The sequence below is a fragment of the Cephus cinctus genome, unplaced genomic scaffold (assembly GCF_000341935.2).
Source record: "Cephus cinctus unplaced genomic scaffold, Ccin1 Ccin1_scaffold0189, whole genome shotgun sequence".
Lineage (NCBI taxonomy): Eukaryota > Metazoa > Arthropoda > Insecta > Hymenoptera > Cephidae > Cephus > Cephus cinctus.
In genome coordinates this window covers 670025-689703 of record NW_014332911.1, presented here as the reverse complement: position 1 = coordinate 689703, position 19679 = coordinate 670025, and the positions used below count along the sequence as shown (strand labels likewise).

The 19679-nt window shown below is 42.7% G+C and overlaps 2 protein-coding genes across 5 annotated transcripts in view; both read right to left on the bottom strand.

The window, feature by feature from the left end:
• LOC107264703 (tRNA dimethylallyltransferase) overlaps window positions 1-8389 on the bottom strand; it is a 28155-nt gene extending 19766 nt beyond the window's left edge. The window contains exons 1-3 of one of the 2 annotated variants that reach the window (XM_025081840.1): window positions 8220-8389; window positions 1412-1549; window positions 961-1319 (exon numbers count right to left, since the gene is read on the bottom strand). In XM_025081840.1, coding sequence (XP_024937608.1) covers window positions 961-1319; window positions 1412-1549; window positions 8220-8360 — 638 coding nt within the window. In that variant the 5' untranslated portion in view covers window positions 8361-8389. The remainder of the gene's footprint in view (window positions 1-960; window positions 1320-1411; window positions 1550-8219) is intronic. The other variant, XM_015733241.2, reaches the window with a different exon arrangement.
• Window positions 8379-19679, bottom strand: part of LOC107264700 (transcriptional regulator Myc-A) — a 19445-nt gene continuing 8144 nt past the window's right edge. For 2 of the 3 annotated variants that reach the window (XM_015733237.2, XM_015733238.2), the window contains exon 3: window positions 15665-17796. In XM_015733237.2, coding sequence (XP_015588723.1) covers window positions 17174-17796 — 623 coding nt within the window. In that variant the 3' untranslated portion in view covers window positions 15665-17173. Of the gene's footprint in view, window positions 8562-15664; window positions 17797-19679 lie in introns of those variants that run through there. The other variant, XM_025081841.1, reaches the window with a different exon arrangement.

Below are 19679 nucleotides of genomic sequence, written 5' to 3'. Positions count from 1 at the left end.
GGGGGGGGGGGGGGGGGCGAATACCAAAAGATCTCATATTGAGATTGCCGTTAATAGATACTTCTGTTAATAAGAAGTGTCGCTCTGTTGGGAACGGTAGCAGATGCCCAACGTGGCACGTTGCCGATAAGTACCGATAAAAGGGTCACTTTGCGACCTGAAACCGATTTGGCATATCTAGAAAATTGCGAGAGGGAGGGATTAACGCGAGAGAGTGAGATAGCCTGAGCGAGAGACCAGGGAGACTGATAGAGACTGGACGAATTCTCAACGAAATCTCGGCGCCATCTAATCGGTCAGTCACGATGGTTTAGACTGAATGTATCCTTACGACATAAGCATTAATTTCTTTCTACATCATCCTCGCCAAGTGAAACTTTACCTGCTGCCAGTTCAAGAGAAAGAGATTTGTAAGAAAATGTTAGACGGAAAAAAAAGGTGGCATGTTACGCTTTATAATAAAAGTATCGCATCCGCAAGCACATTATCTGAACGAATTTTTTTTCTCTGCTACGTGATAACTTATCAGTACTAAAAAAGGTTATCTGAATCGTAAGAAGTGAAGTACCGATTTTTACGAAATTCGTGACACTCTTCCAGCGCGATAAAACGACTTTAGCAAAACGATGAGACGAAATTTCACGTCTCGCGTAAAACTTTGGATAATTCGAAGGAGACTTTCCGCGCACGACGTTCGTCTATTCTTTAGCAAGGCATAAAACGCGATTGACTATTTAATCAGCGGAGTCATTGATTATTTAAATTTTGAAAACAATGGCGGCTGCGGAACAGGCCGTTTCGATTATTCAGCAGAGAGCAACATCCGGTGCTTTATTATTCCACCGAGTCAATACCACGAACTGGGTCAGAGCATAGTCGACACAAAAATGGATTCCTCAGGGTTTCCGATTACAAAAAATGCTCATGATGTGATGCAAATAAATAAAAAGAAAAGCTCACCGAATGACCTTTCGCCGATTGTTTGGATGAAGTCTGTTAGCCATTTCCGGATCGATAGCGGCCAACTTCCTGTGTAGTTCCTTGTTACTTTCCTCGAGCTTCATCTTCTTCTTCGGCGGATGATCCTGCTCGTCGTCATCCCGTTCGTTAACATTCGCGTTATCACTGTCACTCTTAGAAACGTTATCACTTTTCTTATCACATGAAAGATCACTACTGATTTTCCAATCAGCATTCTTCGAAGTCTTGACGGATTCCTCGGGATCCTGAACCAGAATCTCCCACAGCAGAGACTCTATATAGTAGTTGGTACCACCCACTATGATGGGCAGTTTATTAGTCGAGAGAAGATTGTCCATCTAGATCGATTAAGGTTATCAAGTTCCAAGATGTAAACCCCTTAAGATTATACAGTCTAAATATTGCCTGACGCAACATTAGAAAAGGATACGATCGGCAGAGCCTTGTTCCTGAAGTCCACCACAGAACAGTGAGTCAGAGGATCACAAATATCCAGCATGTGATGTGGCGCCATGGCTCGTTCCTCTTTGGTAACTTTCGCTGTGATAATGTCCAGTCCTTTGTAAACCTAAAACAAAAAGCCGAGCTTGAGTTTAAATTTTTTGAATAGAAAACAAAAGTAAGAAAAAACAAGGACGCGATAGAGCCGGGTGGCTACGGGCTACGGGATCACGATACCGGACAACAGGTGAATCCACCGAACAGGTGAACTTCGGTGCGTCTAGATCAGTGGGATGATACCTCCGAAATATTCAGGATTACCAGACAGGGTTCCGTCTACGATTACGATCTGTTCATTTATAAAATGGTCCATAGATTTCTCAAAATATCCTTAAAAAAACCACACCGAGTACCGAGTGACGTGAGATAAAAGCTAATTAATTAAATATAAGCTTCGCTATGCGAATATCATATGAGATATAAGGTATAAAAATGGTATAAAAAGACTCAAGGAAACGTTAAGGAGAGCAAGTTAACAACTATAAAAAGATATTAAAAAAGAAAACATAATAATCAGCTAACGTAAGTATCCCGAGCTACATTCGTGCAATAAACTCGTTATCCGCGATTCACCTGTCGGCAGGTGGCTGGAGCTACCTCTCAGGATAAAATCGTAGTCGAGAGGTCCTCGACTGTGTGATCCTCTAAGGTAAATATTTAAGGTAATACTCGATGATATTTAATATTCCATAAAGTATTTCAGGGCTCGTCTCCGAGCGTACCACGTCGACGCGAACCGAAGGAAACTGGTTTTAGATTAAAGTTCCAGCATCCAATAGAGACGACATCCACGCCTTTTCTCAATGACTGGAGCCTAGGATCGTTCCGCTTCATTCATCGTGGCCTGCTTTTTCGTCCCAGCTCGTTTGGATTTATCGGAATCGGCTGGAGAGTCAAGAGAACCGCGACAAATAGGTCTGAGAGATGGAGCGTATCACCGGAAATTCTTCAATCAGATATCACAATAAAGTATGTATGGCAAATTACGAATTCCAGCATCCGAACCTCCATAAGAGACCCCGACAGTCAGCACAGTCACACGATACATTCAAAAGGTCCACGACGATTCCAGAAGAATCATGACTCACGGTCCTCCCACAGACGGATAAGACTCGTGTGGTAACTTCCGCCGGTAACGTTACACCGTGCAGTAGCGAACGGAAGTAACAGGCCCTTACATTCCGTAACGTGTACTTTCGTATGCGCCAAAGAAATGATCCTGTAACCATGGACCACGGCAAAATGCCTTCTTACCGTAGTTTCTCCGATAGAAGAAAATCTGTGAAAAATCTCCAGCCAGAGAAACTTTCCCAATGAAAATGAAAATGATTACACTTTCGCGCAGACTATTCAGCATCAAACGTAAATCCGGAGCGATCCAAAGTTAAGAATTGAGGGATTGGGCCTCGAAGGACAGGAGGACGTAAAAGTCGTGCGGATCGGTACGAAAGGCAGTCGGGTAGTCGGAGTCATTCATTCGGAGTCATTCAGTCAGCCAATCTCGGTCCACGTGCGACCCCGAGAACAATTCGTTATAGCATCGCGCTAGAGGCACGTAGACCCACTGTCAAGATTGGCTGCACTGACGGTATTCGTTTGTCCTTGGCAGTGGCTCTGGAAAGGACAGGTGCCTGATAATCGATGCGTGTATATCCCGAGACACGGCGAGTGAGCCATTCTGTGACGTTGATCCGGAGCCCAGAAGCCCAGAAGCCCAGTGGGAAAGGAACGAGCGAAGGAAGGAGGAACGAGCTGAGAATTCGAGTGGCCGGGATCATCGAACTCCTTTCACGCTGGCCTTTATCCGAAACGATTGAATGTGTCTAATGGCGAGATATCGAATCTCATACGATTCGACTGGTATATCTCAAGCAAGTTAAAAATGAAACGAAAGATGTACTAATTGACCGTGCAATAAGAATTTCTGGCTACAGAGACCCGGTGCGGTATATACGATAATGAGAATTAATGAGAACGATACGCAGGACAATTGTATTAATCCTTTCTCAGGCACAAATCGGACGTTTATACGAAGTAGCCCATAGGGAACTCCGTAGACTCCACGCTGAGGCGGATCAAGTCAGGATTCTCTAAGGAGTCTGTATGGTATAGTCTGCACGCGAACTGGTCCAGAGATCGCAATGCTGGGCGCAGGGGTCCTCTCGTGCTGCACTCGCCGACCAGTCGAAATTCTCTTGGTCCTCCCTACCACCCTTCATCTCACGTATACTGCATACGTTATTCGGAATGATCCTCGGGATCGCCGCTTCCACGCGAGCAGTAATACTACATCCTATGCACGCATCCCTCTCGTTCGGCCGATCCTCGTTATGCCCTTCGCCTCCTTCTCACCAGCCGAACTCAACGGATCTGGTACACCCAGTTTCTCACGTCATCCTCTTATCGAGTGGAAACCGGTCCAGAGTCCCTCGAACGTTGCGTAGGTGCGTACAGGCGGTAGATCAAACGCCACGTTACGATTCATCGACAATTAATTATTTCTCGGCTGCCCCCAAGTAATGGCACACATGCGTGCACAGTATGGACATGGTCGTCCACGTAATTCGGCTGGGCTCAGATACCGAACGGACGAACCGCAATAGATAATTTTTTAAATAAATAAACCGACCTCGAGACGCGTCCATGAAGAAGACGTGGATCCGCGCGAAATTCATGATACGCGTCAGGCTTCTCTTTATTCGCGAACGCGAATAGAGAATTGGCACGTGCGGAATGTCTGGTGGTAGCTCGGCCAGATCCGAGGGTCCATGGGAGGCTGACGGGAAGGTCGGAAGGTGGAGATGACGGGGGGAGGCAGGTAAGAATAAAGGAGAGAAAAAATGAAGCGAAGGTCGAAGTCGCGAGAAAATTATGCGTGGGTGCTCGTATATATACAGTGCGTGTCTTTTAACACGTGAAAGAGATTTTCAGGCATTGTAAAAGAAAAAAATATAACAAATGAGTACAAGCCATTTAGTGTGTACATTAAGAAAGACTTCGACCGAGCACAAAGTGAATATTAATTATTGGTTTCGACCCGGTGGCGCTTCTGACGAGTAATTAATCAAGGGGAAACGTATGATCCAGATGAGCGACCGATCGTGCGGAGATGCTGGAAGATAAACTCATAGCTGATCCGGAAGACCCGTTAAAAGATTTGTTTAAATAGCACAAACCAGGTCACTTGCTTGTCCTGCTTTTTTTTTCCGTAACGCCTGATACGTATCGAATGGGCACCCACACTCTTGCCGTACGCTCCTGAGTACGAGTCTGCGCGTACCTGCCCGTGTACCTGGTTCCAAGTTCAATGGCCGGTTTAGGCTCTATTTGGCTTCGCGGCTGACGACGAAATTCCAGCGTGTTTCCAAGCCGGGAATTGCTGCTCGGACACACGCACACGCGTCCTCCCTACGAGAGGGACTCGCATATTTGTAAATTTATCTAGGAAACGTCGTATATATTCCAATACGAATTCCACGGCGCAGCCCGATTACGTAAGAGACTCGAGGAGCGGGATAAGTACTTTCGATTGTTAAGTTAATCCATAAGGATTCTTATGTCACGTCGTGACGCTACACCATGGCCCCTTCGCGTCTCGGAGGTCGGGAAAGTCGCCTGGGCGCTTTTACGGACGTTCCTGACGAAGGCAATAGAAAAATTATAATGTGACACACGACGTCCGGCGTGTGCTGGATTCGTTGGAAGATGTAATAATATTGAATAGTTTCCATGTAAATTCAATTATATTCAGCTGTGACGTCATCGCAATTCCCTACGCTTACCCACGTGTAGCTGGAAAGCTTATAATGTCAGAAGTAAATGGCACTGACCGAGTGAGTCAGATGCGATTGCCTGTCGGACTCTCTTATGGAATGTGCATTCCACAAGAGATGGGATTACGTCCACCGGCTAAACTCTTTCGCAGGATTGTTCTCATTCGAAAGCCTTTGCGGCCGATTGATCGCCGCTCGGTCAAAGCGCCGACGGAGGCGACGCCGTTGACATTCGCCATTGATTACCGATTAGCGGATACACCGTAAAAGGGAGCCGCCTTCCACGTGGCTCGGGAAGTGACGACGCTCGACAATCCCGTACCAGCAACTTCGAACTTCTCCTCTGTAACCTTGGCTCGGGAAGCGCGACCTTGCACTCCGCAACTGCGCAACAAGCCGAAAGAACATCGACATCTCCCCCGTCGAACCTTCGCGCGTTACACATAGGAATTCTCCAGTCTGCCAACGCGCGATCGAAAACCGAGACATTCACGGTCCATCGGTCGCGCCAAAGATCTATTCGCGAAAAATGATCACCGTATATATTCATATATCGAGGGGAGTGCACGAGCACTCGAGAAGTACCGAGAGTACCGCGATTTACAGATACCGGAGACATCCTGCCAATTTCCTTTTACGTTTGTAGACTATGAAAGTAAATGAAATTACATTACGAAGAACCTTAGAGCCGTACGAGAAGTCGAGAACTACGAGAATTTTCTATTCGACTGTAATTGCGGTTCAATGAACTAGGTAATTACATACGAGTCGCCCAAGAGCACGTAGCTCGTTGAGAAGCTATCGGGACGCTGGGACAAATATACTGTGGAATTTACTAAATTAGAGTTGACGGCTGACGAAAGAAATTTTTCGAAAACGCAACAGCCTTTCGTATTTTAGTCCGTTGAACGGAATACATGTTAAAGCAACGAACAATTTCGTTTTACCAACTACAAATTTGTTTCAACGTCCGTGAACGCTAATTTACTCGAACCAACTGTATATTTTTTTTTTTTCAATGTAACATTCCAAAAAATGCGTGAATATTGACGCGACTCATTTTCGTGATGAAATCGTCAATACGAATGTAAAATGATAAAAGTATAGTATTACGTTGGATGGTCAAAGTCAATACGTCAGATAGTACTCTATATACATGATAATACAAAGCTTTCCACATTTCTAATTACCCCTCGCCTACAGTGTCACGGCCAAAGGAGGTTGTGCCGAGATAACGAGAAGGTATTAGCATCGACGAAATATATTTGTCAATTGTCACCAAATGATTCTCACATTGTAACGAGCTGCTTAATTCGGAACACGCGGCGGGATTCGCTCGGAACGTCGAAACTATTTCAAATTCAAGGATCGGCGCTTGCGAGGCCGGTGAGTGGACGCGAATCCGGAGGTCAATAGTACTATAAAATATCAACAAACCGAAACACGTGGGCTATAACATAGGCTCGAGACTCGTGCCTTCGGAAGAACTACGTTTTAGTACTGGGAGTTACGTCACAGGACTAGAAGCCGGCCGTCTAAACGTAGAATACCATGGGAATTCATCACAGGGGTTTAATGCGCGCTACCGCCTGTGAAATCACTGTACTTTTAATTTTTCAAAAATAGCACAATAGAGATACTTAGTGCATTTTTGTAAATATCTTTTTTTTTTTCCACGGCACATATTCGATATCGTACACTCAACTTGATCATGTGTGATGACACACCTAAGGAATCTTCCAAACGAAGAGAGAGGACAGAGGACAAAGTAGGAGCGACAGTCTCCCTGATGAATAGTTATAAAGATGTATTTTCACGAGTAAATATCTTCCGGGTAACGTGACACGTAATGGTACAGTCGACAGAAATGAAAAATGTAATTCAAAGGTCGCGTGGATAGGTCAAACACTTGGTTAACTATTCGCCTGAAACTTCATGGATGTATATACTACATACTTAAGTACATGCGTGGAATACGAAATGCGTGTAGACCGGAAAAGAGTTAGGACGGAAGTGTGACGTGAAATTCACATGGCTTGTGACTTGAGTCCATTTAAACGATACCAAACGTGAAACAACGTGCGTCTGGACATGCCAACGAATTCACACACGTGTGGTCCTTTCCCACCTTTGCTTCACACTCACGCCTATTACATGCTTGTAATTCAGAATGCCTGATAAGATTAAAATGTTCGCGAACTGAGGGCGAAACGATATAAACGACGAATTTATGACTCTTGCGCAACTGCCACGTGGGTCTCTATGGCCTTGGACCAATGACGACTTTTCGCAGTCCCTATCGAGCCCAATTTATACTGTAGAAACTGTGGAAGTCGTTTTCTATTCTGTATGTCTTAACGAAGGGAATCAAATTTTGATACAAAATTATGCAAATAAACAGAGATAGCAGTGACCCTGAAGGATATCAGATTTATTTAAATTATAGGGAAACAAGATTAAAGGTTAAATTTACGTAATTAATGAAATATCTAACGTCCACGAGCCATGTTATTCTTTCGGAACGTTTGACAATCTATACTATTTCATAAATTATATGATATGTAAGAGATAAAGCGCAAGATAAAAAGTTAATCTTGTAGATTGAAGTATTAGACAAGACGCTGTACTAATTTTTTATAATAAAACAAAAAATGTATAAGAATGTTTACGAAATTTGTGTCACAGAAAACATTTTGAACGTCAGCACAACGAGACATCTACCGTGTTTATGCAACTATTTTGTTCCCTTTCCGTGGACATATATAACGCCCATGGGACAATAAAGAACGTCTTGATAAAAAGGAACAAAAATGATATACACAGAAAATAGGGATGATCCATAAATAAACAGGCCTCGTGTCGTTGGTATGAACGACCTCGTGCTCAGTCCTTTCTAACCTACAAGCACATGCTAGTCGGACAGAGCACCAGTCTACATATTCATACGTACTACATGAGACTCACCTGCATACTGTCTGCTGAGATAATTTCCCCGGAAAATCGCTGAGCCAATTCGATGCCCAGTCGCGACTTTCCTGAGCCTGTGGCACCTAAAATCACAAGAATGGGCACACGCGACATCACAATTTCACACAGGTCCACCATTACTTTACGTCACTCAGCGCGCATGCGCGGGCCCGCTGTGTTCCAGACGTTCCGCGCGTTCAGGCCAGTCGTGGCCCCGTGAAAAAATCACTAGAAAGTCACTAACGGAATCCACCAAGAGCCGTCCTCGGCTCTCGAATTGGCTGACTAGTAGTACAGTCTCGTCATTTGCAGACTCTGTCTAATGCACTCTGCCGCACCCTACCGAATGAAAATTGATTTTCTGCGTCTAGGAAACAACTGATCGATACGGCACAGTCGCAATGCTTTACCAGAACAAAATATACTTGTGTAAACGTCCTGGATAAATGCGAAGCAATTGTATCACCTTCATGAGATTATTCCAAAAAGTTAAAGACTTAAAAGTACCGGGAAATTCCGAATGCCAGGAGAGGCAGCCAGCAAGACAACTTTTTCAAGTAGCGACGACGTTCTAAGATTTCAAATAGTCTCCAGGCGTATCTAGAGATACATCTTAGCCTATAGATACGAGACATTAGAATAGCGTTAGACTGCCGTGATCAGATAAAGTCGAGCTGTGTCAGAGAATTCGTGCCACGTTACACGTTGCATACCTTGTATCGTTAATATTATAACGTTTCTGTGTAACGCGACACGATTTCCGATATAGCCTGGTGTAAACGAAAAATGCTATACATATACTGCAGCTCTGTGAACAAGAAAATCAAATTATATACATCTCTGAATATTGTGTTGGAGAATAGTATAGTGTGCAACGATACGTGTGTACAGAGGAGTGGTAAGAAATAACAGAGGTGTTCCTTATCGCGAATTCAGGCGAATCAGAGTAACGTCGGGGCGAGCAGAGCGTGACTATAGGAATCAGCCTTGAGAACATTTGAGATAGCTGAATGCTTTAGGCCCTGAAACGACATTAGGAATTACGAGCCAAAGCGTATTGCGCGCCCTCAATCGAAATCTAAGCATAATTGTCGCGCGACGTCACTCTATGTATACAATGCATACATTTGAAGGATCTCGTCAGCCTCTGATCTGTAATATTTTTCATAAATATTAAAAATAATATTTTCACTGTTGCAAGATTATTTTAGATTGTAACGGACGCGTGTGAGAAAAAAAAACGATATGCCGACTATACCGCAAGACGGAGTTGCAGATAGCGAATATCAAAGTAGATTTTTTCGAGGAAATGAAACAACCCAATCATTCTGTATATCTGGAAGCCAGATACAGAGTTATCGCGGTGGTATAGTGTGTCACAGGCCCTTATCCTTATTCATACCCTTGCAACCACCTTATCTTTTTCTCACAGTAGAAAATTTTAAGTTACTCGTGGTTATACATATAATTCATTTATCTAAATATGCTCAGAGTATTATCTAATCGTGAAAATGTGATAAAGCTATAGTATATAAATATCTTTTTTGGGAATATCATTGGGACCGAGGAAATTCTAAGAATTCGCAAAATATGATCTGCCTGCCTTTCTTGGAATTACCTTTTTTTTTTATTACGTTCAAGACGATTTTCAAACTAACCGGTGAGAATCTTCTCAGAGAAACGGTATGAATGATAAATCTTCGTCTAGTCACGTACTAGGATGCATCGCCGTGCGTAAACTTTATACGGATGCCTTCTAGTCGCACAGAAGTAATAGAACCAATAAAATTCTGCTGTGCCATTAGCATCTATAAAAAAAAATTTAATTGACTTTATTCTAAAAACTATTACTTCTACTTTCCATAATTATCGCATTTAATAGCCTAATTGGTCCCACCTGGCTAACGTATGTCGAGGTCATGGATTATGACCAGACTTTTGGATCAGATTTAATTCGTGGACAGAAAACTTTTACCTTCAAACAGGCCTGGTAGAATAAATTTCATGGAAAGATTCCAGAAGATCAATAACAGATAATAATAATAATTTTAAACAGACTAATCCTAAAACGGGTAAAAGTACAGGAAAGATCTAATAAAATATTGGACATAAATGATATAGCGTTTTATTAATTAATATAAGATAATTTGAAATATAAATGTTAAGGAACTGTATGACCCTTTTTCTTAAAAAGAAAACCATCATCGTATCGTGAAATCTTTCAACAAAATATGCGTGTGGCGTGACGACGATGCACGTGGCGTATCACAAGACCGGAAGTCCTCGTACTCAATGAATTTCTTCATTAAAGTTTATATCATTCGACTTCCGTTTCTTGCGAGTCGTTGCTCGATCAAAAAAAAAAAATGAAGAGCACTCTCGCTGTGTGTACGTGCATCCTTCGAATGTGACGTACGAGTCACTTTCGTTTTTTAATTTTTTTTTAACATATACTAGAAATTCGAGCGCCATTTCCGTTATTTGATGCGAACTATACGAGTTCTTTTAAGTACAACAAAAATTCTTTTTTTCCCTTCTTACGCACGTAACTCTTTTCTTTTTCATTCTCACTCTCGCACTCTCACTCTCTCGCTCTCTCACTATCTCACTATCTCACTATCTCTCGTTCATACCTCTCTCGCAGACTCTCTGACACACGCGATTCTCCTTTATGCAAGAAAAAGAAACAAGCTTTCCGTGTACAATGATTTTCCTGCCCATCCTACAGTGGCGAGGAGTATACAATAGTAAATAGTAGTTTCCGTGTAAATGTTACTTTTCATATATCTAAATCATTATTGTTACATTTATTTTGCAAAATGTGCTTTGACTCGCATGTTCCATTCTCTCGCTTACATCGGGGAGGCATTTTCATAGATATTCATAGTACTTGACTATTTAGGCTGTGACGGTACTTTTGACTTTTCTTAATTAGTTCAATGCTCGAGTCACCGGTGCACTGGAGAATTTTCCAAAAAGTGACATTTCAAAATCTTCCGAATGAATTTCGAAGTCTCTGATTTTCAAAGTATCAAACTTTTAGTTACAAAGTGGCCCGAGTCTTTATAAAGTTTTGCACTGGAATAAAAACAAATTCTTTTTCCTTTTTTTTTTTTTTTTTAAAGAACTATGATTTTCAATGTTACGCGAGATCACGTATTGTCATGCAGCCGTGATTTTGTTTCAAATTATCATTTTTTATATTCTCTCAAATCGTTCAACAGTTTCTTGCAAAAATAAGAGATTCTGTACGGTATGTAACTTAGTTCAACCATATCCTGGATCTGTTCTTCGTGATTCGTCTATTTTAGTCTATATATATATATTTTTAGTTTTGTCCCATTTTTTCGAGTTTACACGACTGTCGATTCCGTTTCATTCGATGAAAGGTTGGAACAGCCTTTTTTTGGTTTCGAAATCCACCGCCATCAATCTATCGAAAGAAAAAAAAAAGCACGGAGAGGATGTCGGTGCCTCGTGTTTCTCACGGAGAGATTACTCCTTGTTTTGCGTTTTTTTTTTATTTTGTATACATTTCAACGATTTTCATAAACTGTTACTTCATTATTTTCTTGAATGAGCTCGTGTGCGACTTTTGATAACGTATAAAAATAAAGGGATAAATAAAAATATTGTATTTTCTTTTTTACTCTGAATATAAAAGGAAGCTAACATTCTTTTATAAACTATCATTTCGTTTAACTTACACTCACGCACGCGCACTCTCTCTCTCTCTCTCTCTCTCGCTGCTGTTACTAGCCCGTCTAAGTTTCTCTCGCAACGTTCTCGTTTAACTTACACTCACGCACGCGCACTCTCTCTCTCTCTCTCTCTCGCTGCTGTTACTAGCCCGTCTAAGTTTCTCTCGCAACGTTCATTCACAGTCTTTCTGTCTCTCACATCCATTTGCTCATCGTACCTTCATTTCTCTCGCAACTTCCCTTTAATATTAAGCACTTTATTGTACAATAGCAAACTATATATTTCGTATTTTCAGTTCATATGACATTAACGGATACGGTGTGCGTGCACGTATTTCATATAGGATGCAGTATTTCAGGCGCATCTGACTGCCAATTTATAGGTACATGTAACTTCTGTTGCTCTCTACGTTCGTCCGTCTAATCTGTATGCTGCGGCTCTTTTCAATGGATTCGCGCACGTCTTAACAGTTAGCTGTGCATAAAATATCTCTACGTAACGCGTATCAAAATCGGTACGATTTCACATATCCGTGGATATTTAACCGAAGTCACTTAAATTTTTCAGTATTAATCGTAACGAAACAAAAAAAAAAGGTCAAGAACAGAAACAAACAATATTCCAAGATGTAACGTAGTAGCAAAGAACGGAGCAGTACCAGGGATCTATGATAAATGTAAGACAATAAAACGTGTGGTTTTCATAGTGTCTCCTCGTACTCCGCGCCATTCGCTACCGTTCACCATTAACTATCATAACGCGTAAATGTCTATGTGGCTAGCAGGTACGTTTGCACTCATTTGTTTAACAATTTTTCATTTTTTTTTCCTTTCCTTTCTTTTTCTTTAATTTCTCCATAACTTCTTCGACTTCTTCTTGTCCTCTAAACTGATGGCGACGGCGGTGCGGGCGAGCGCTAAACAATGCCTTTCCGGCTCGAAGGATCGAGCATTGACCATTATCTATATAGCATAGAGTACATGTTTATGTATACAAGTATATATATTTGTATATAAATATATAAAAAGAAAAGCGTCCTGGAGAACTGCTTCGGTATTAAAAAAAAAAAAAAAAAAAAAAAAAAAAAAAAAAAAAAAAAAAAAAAAAAAAACCCCGACAGAATCCCAGGGTCCTCGGCCGGCCAAGCGAAACTGCCAGACAATAAAGTCATGTCCGTCCATGATGGCGTGGGCGTGTCCGTCTTAAAGTGTGTAAAAAAAAAAGTGATAGAGAAAAAGGCAAACGATTTAAAAAAAAAAAAAAAAGTAAGGAAAAATTGAACGTCAGAGTGTGAAGATGCGAGGAGACGATTACGTAATACGATCACAAAGGAGGAAGGTCCGTGCCCATCTTTGGCCGTGAGATGTAATGATATTTCTTCAAGTGATTATGCATGCGCGCGACCCAAGAAGACCGGAAATGACGATTGCGTCGACGACCAACGTCATGGTAATTTCTCCTCCGTTCTTCTGCACTTCTCAAACGTTCCCGTAGGTTACACGTGGGTGTCGCATGAGTTTCCGGTAAATAAAATTGTCCAAAAAAGATAAGACCTTTCACCCCCCCCCCCCTCCAAAAGAGAAAAAAAGAAAATCATGGACCATATCTCTTGGCTGCATTGTTTCGGCCTTTTCCAAGCTGAGAATAAGAAAATAAAAAATGTGCAAAATGCCCTAATCAAGACTTGATGATAAACGAGTTAAAAGTACATTTAAAAATATAAGATCCACTAATGGGTAATTCCAGCAGTTAGGCAAAAGAAAAAAAAAAAAAGAAAAAAAAACTCATTGTCAACTCAATCTAGTAACTGTCGGTTGTCGTCAGGGTAGAGAAAAAAAAGAAAATAAAAGAGAAAACTCTCAATCGCACGAATCGTTTGGTTAAAACGAAGAGAGAAAGAATTGTATGGAGCTCAGTAAACTGAAGTAAAAGTGAACGCGTAGCTCTGGCGTAATGATCGATCCACGATTCAGGTATCGAGAGGCGCGAGGAGGACCCAAGGAAACGCGAATTGCAAATCGGTACTAACGTGAGCAGCGGACCAATTGGCTTTTAATTTTAATACGAAGGTCCGTTTTCGTTTATGTATAGGTATACGAATATGTGTGTATATATAGTATATAAATCGCCCCGATCGTCCCTCCTTAGATCTATATACTAACGCTATGTGAAGCACTTGAGTTGCGATTCAGGTTTTTTTTTTCTTCTTCTCTGTTACTGTATTAATTATTCTTAATAAATGTAGTTATGCTCCTCGATATAAAATGACACGCGTGCGCACATTCCCTCCGCCACGCACAGTCTCTGACGCACGCAGGAACCACACGCCCCTCATTTAATCATTAAACACTTCAATTGCTTCTTCATCCATCTATTTATTCGCACCTTTTCGCAATTATCATTCGCGCTAAAAATTAGCCAAGTAATCTTTCCTACTGGGTACTCCCCATCTTCCCAGTATTTCACACTTCATTTCTATTGCCTCTTTCGCTTTCGTCTCCTCGTGTCTCTCCGAGCAGCAGCAAGCTCCCCTCGTAATTTTAGCTACGATCTTTTCCCCGTTACTCCCTCGGTTTATTTCTTTATTTTTTCTTTTTAAATCCGTTACTTATTTTCTGTAAAAGTATATATGTAAGTATTGTGTATATATATGTATGTATGTATATATATATATAAACGAATACTAGTGCCTACTAATGTAATGAACACATTGTTTCTTCCTGAAATGACACGCATCTGACTCGCTCTCGATTAAAGCGATCAACACTCCGTTAATAGTATGCACACCTAGCCTTTCCTGACGCTCTACATCTATACCACATTCGATAGGAATAAACAAGAACAAAATGAAAAATAGTAGTACAACTACAATTTAACGAAAATACGTCAAGATAGTACACGGTGAGACCATAGTGGCGATAATATAGCTAGATCTACAATAATTATATTATAATAATAATATATAATAATAGTAATAGCAATAATATAGCGATGATATTAATGGTAAATATAATAATATTCACACTCAAAGTATTTACCGTGTGGTATGCGATTGATTAATGAATAAAGATAATGAATAATTAGCGTCCTCGCCTATAGCATCGTTCATTACTATACGTATAGTTAATTCTTTGTAGAAACTTTTATACACCACATAACGCGTTAAAAATTTGCCTACTGCGTGAGTCATCCGAGCGACGGACTGTCGAGTCGTTAATAAAAGAGAAAAAATAAAGGAAGAAAAAGAAATCGGAAGAAGGGACACGCGCAAAGCATTTGGGCACGGGTACAGCTTCCGGAACACTTGCGAATTCTTTCCGAGCATTTCGCGTTAAAAAAAACATGACAATCGATAGAGAATAGACGGAAGCGCGAGAGGATGGTTCTTAGCGAGGTATAAGACGTAAGGGCCCTTTCATAGAAAAACAAATATACATTGCGTCCCTGCACAGCGCGAACGTTCGGCCGTCGGCACTAAAAGCGTAAAAACCGTCACGGCCAAGGTTAATGTTGAGGTAAAAAATGAAACGTATATATATAGGTATCTTAAGGATAAGCGGCGCCAGTCGGCTAAAGCGGCGAGGAGGAGGCGGCTGGGGGGGAGGAGGATGCTCGGGATAGGGGTGATCGTCTGAATCACGCATGCGGATTAAGCGTTTCTTTCATTTTTTTTAACCGACCTCAAAACGAAAAAAGGCTCTATTAAGTTTTATGCACTTTACGTATTCTCGTTCTCATTAAATTTTACTTCGCGTCTCATTCGTTCTCTTTCCCTGCCGAAATGACCTTTTTTTTTTTAATAAAACACGTGGAACATGCATAAACGAATATCTGGTTGCACCTGTTTCCGCGAGCAGTGGAAGCGGCTACGAGGGACAGGAACAAGTATGGAAGCGGAGAGTAGTGCCAAGTTAAAAAAAAAAAAAGAAACAGAATTCCAAGCGAATAGGTCCTGCGCGATATGGAGAGAGATAAAAAGAGAAAAAAAGTAAAGACGAAAAGAAAAATGAAAGATAAAACGGTGGAGAGACTCGATTGGAAAACAAAAAAAAAAAGAAACACACTAGAGTTTCGCCCGCCAAAAGAATAAGAGTCACTAACCAGGTCATGTAAAAAAGAAAGGGGGCGCGTAACTTTATGTACATTAATTACATATGATTTTATATAATTAATTTTATATCCGCTATCTATTCTATCTATGTATTGTAATTATATAGTTATCTATATGCATTTTCGTCTTAGCATACTTTGCAATATACTTGCTACGACTTTCGGGACCGCAATAGTATGTATACACATATATACATATATATAGTGTGTCCCAAAATTTTGTCCGTGAATAACGCTCCACGATGCAGACGCATTTATCTGTAGGTTGTTGCATCCTACGGGATGCATGCGATACGTGCACGTTTCTGCGACTCCCAGTATATGTATACGCAATCGTGTAAAGCCGGGAGACAATAAACGAGACCCACGTTCCTCGAGAATTCCTATTAACGACGAATTTAATGAACCCCGAACCGGTCGAGGATACCTCTTATTCTGCGTCCATAAGAAACAGTAGCGCTTGACGTGAATTCGCGGGAAACGCGAAAGAACGATAAGGAGAGTAAAAATCACGAAAGCACAGCCAATCACATACCGGACGATCCCCCGTGAGATATAAAACTAAGTCTGAGAGAAACTGAAAAAAAAACCAGATATTGCAAAGCAGAATTTTTAAAAATCTCCTCTGTCCAACAAAGAGAGTCAGCGAACAGAAAAGTGCACGTACGTTTATTAAAGAAAAAAAAAAAAAGAGTGCAACGCTGCATTTTCCTAAGAAAGAAATAATAATAAAGAAAAGAATTTGCGAAAAAAAAAAACTAAAAATTTCCTAAACCGGTCCGAGCAAACGACCTCGATCATATATCGTACACTGCGTTTTATACATAGTAAACGTTCCTAAAGGTATCACTACTCTTCCTTTAATTTTCACGCACAGGCAATCGGCCCTCCCTCTTATATACAGCTAATGGTTATCGACTACGTCACACCCAGAGCCATATCGCATCATCCTAGAAGAACACGATGAACGTACCCCGGAAGTTCCTGGTGCATAATGCATGTCCAGGCAGGATCCCCAGGTATCCGGTACCGGGGCAGCACGACACGTCCCAACCACGAGCAGTGTCGCCACAGAACACATCGATCCCGTCGCATCGACTGAACTCCGAGATCAAAGTGAAATCAGCCAACGTTACGTTTCAACGTGCGGATGCCAAACTTCTCCTGAGTTCCCTGAGTCGCGCTCGCAACCTCTCCTGGCGCATCTTCATTTCCGTCACCTTCTCTATGGTGACCTGACTGACTTCCGTTAGCATATCACAGTAGATGGCTGCCTGCCTCAAAATCGCGACCTTCGGCGCCTTCTCCTTCATCTCGACTTCCGGCACGAGTACCCTGAGCTCCTCGAATGCATTTCTGAGCTCTATTCTCCTCTGCCTCTCCATGTTGTTGTGGATGCTCCTTTTCTCCGTGTCCGGTTCCTCGTCGCTGCTGCTCCTCGAGGCCGAACTCGATTTATTCGACATCATGCCGGAACTATTGGCTGCCGCTGCGGCCGCGACCGCGGCAGCTTTCGTAACTTTGCTGCGCTTCTGGTAAGTCCTTTGTTTCGCACGCTTTGCTGGTTTCGTCTCGGCCTGGGCACTCCGCTTCCGTGGACTGTTGTTCGACGGTGGTCTGCCGCGCGGTCTTGATTGCGGCTTATCTTTCAGTGCTGTATTAACCGTCAGCTGAAAGCGATGATGATCCGCAGGACTCGGGTAGGTCGGCAGAGCAGCAGGTCTCGACGGTTTGTCGAAAGACACTACGTCGATTTCCTCTTCTGAAACAGAAATGCGACGACCTATAGATGATTTAGTGTCTTGGATGAGGATTCGAAATAACTTTAGCCTATAGCTACGCAACTCTTAGGAAATTATACCTTCCCAAAAAGGAAGCTGCCTTGCGAAGTGCACTGCGTACGCGTCCAAGAATTAACGATTCCTGCTTAACCCAGGCAAGAGGGACTGAGAGCTCCTTCGATATAGTCGAGTGAATCAATGTTCCTTATCGAGAATCGAACCCGACGATCAATCAGACGTCGAAGCGGGACGAAAATGGTAAAGAGTCTCCAAGCGACGCGCTTAACACGGCAGAGAAAGGATCAAGAGAAGTAGGCACGTTCTTCTGACTTAATCTTTCTACCACCAGGCGAGACTCGCCAGCCGGGATCCCTGGGTGAAGGGGTACAATACCGTAATGCGCCCATAGCACGTATAGCATGCAGCCGGATGTTCATTTCGGAAAGGTGGACTAGAGACTGGAGTCACGGTGACAGCGAGAACCAGCGAAGAGGAGAGGAGAGGAGGAAGGAGAGTAGGAGGATAAGAAGAGAAGCGAAAGAAAATTAATTGGAATTGAGATCAGAGTTACGCAGTGTCTGGCGGTTTCCATGCTGACGACAGTGTCTGTCTCTCTCTCTCTCTCTCTCTCTCTCTCTCTCTCTCTCTCTCTCTCTCTCTCTCTCTCTCTCTCGGCGGTTCCCTTTCACGAAAGCGATCTAAGGCACAGCTGCCTGTCCCGTTTTGGGCGGATAGTCAGTGGCGAGAAGACGATAAGACGTATCGGACAATTCGTGCAGGAGACACGTGGCAGCGCGACACGTAGACCGGCCGAAGCGGGAAAGCAAGGGGTAGACATAAAATCTGCCTGACCTTCGGAGTTGGCCACGTGGCCACGTGGAGAAGCGTCTGAGGTCACTCGATATCGTGTGGGCGTTTCTGCAAATTACAACGCGAGGTGCCATCTGTCTGAACAAATAATTCCCAACTGAATCGGAGCGACTTCCTTCCTTCCTGCCCTTGCCGGTATCCTCCTCCACTCATTATGACGGCTCAAGCCGATAATTCACGGTTCCTTATCGCTCGCATTCCCACTGAGGAATTCTCTGCTGATCGGGAATGAGTCGGCAAAATATGTCTGTCCTGAGTATGAGATATGATCCGATCACATAATTTTTTAACAAAATTCTCAAATCTGCTCGATACTCTTTGCCGGACGTTTTCCGCACTTTTAATTTCCAATTAGGTCGCGTGAGGCGCAACGAGACACTAGTACTTAGAGTGTCTGATCTGAGGAGGAAAAGGTCACGAGACGTAGGGTGAAGTACACCAAGAGCGAGGAGATGGACGATAGTCTCTAGGAAGGACGAAGGACCTCCGTGGAACCAGGAAGAAGCTGTCAGAATTGGTGTTCGTGGCGACGATACGCAATAATGCTACAGCTACTCCACGTGCTGGACCCCGAGAGAGTGGGGAGAGGAAAGAGAATTTGGCCGTTGGTTGGCAGCCTGCCAAGGCTCAGGGTCGGGGGAGGGAGACATGAAAATTCTAAAAATAGAAAAACTCCCAACTGAATTAAGCGCGGAAGGACTTCGAGGTCTGTCATCGCGCAGCAGCGCAAAATACGGAAGAATATGGATCAGCGGAGTCATCCTCGCGCGTGAGATAGTCGATAGTCTCTTCGAATTCTGTACGTGGCGCGCAGAATGGCACGTGGAGCAAGAATAAATAACGGCCGACTTCGATAAGACCTGTTAATTGCAATCACGTACGAGTATCTTCGCAGCAGACAAAGACTTTTAGGTACCAAGATGGACCAGTGGTAGAAGGACGCGGCTGCAAGTGAAATACAAATTCTTTATCGCCCCCCCCCCCCCCCTCCCCC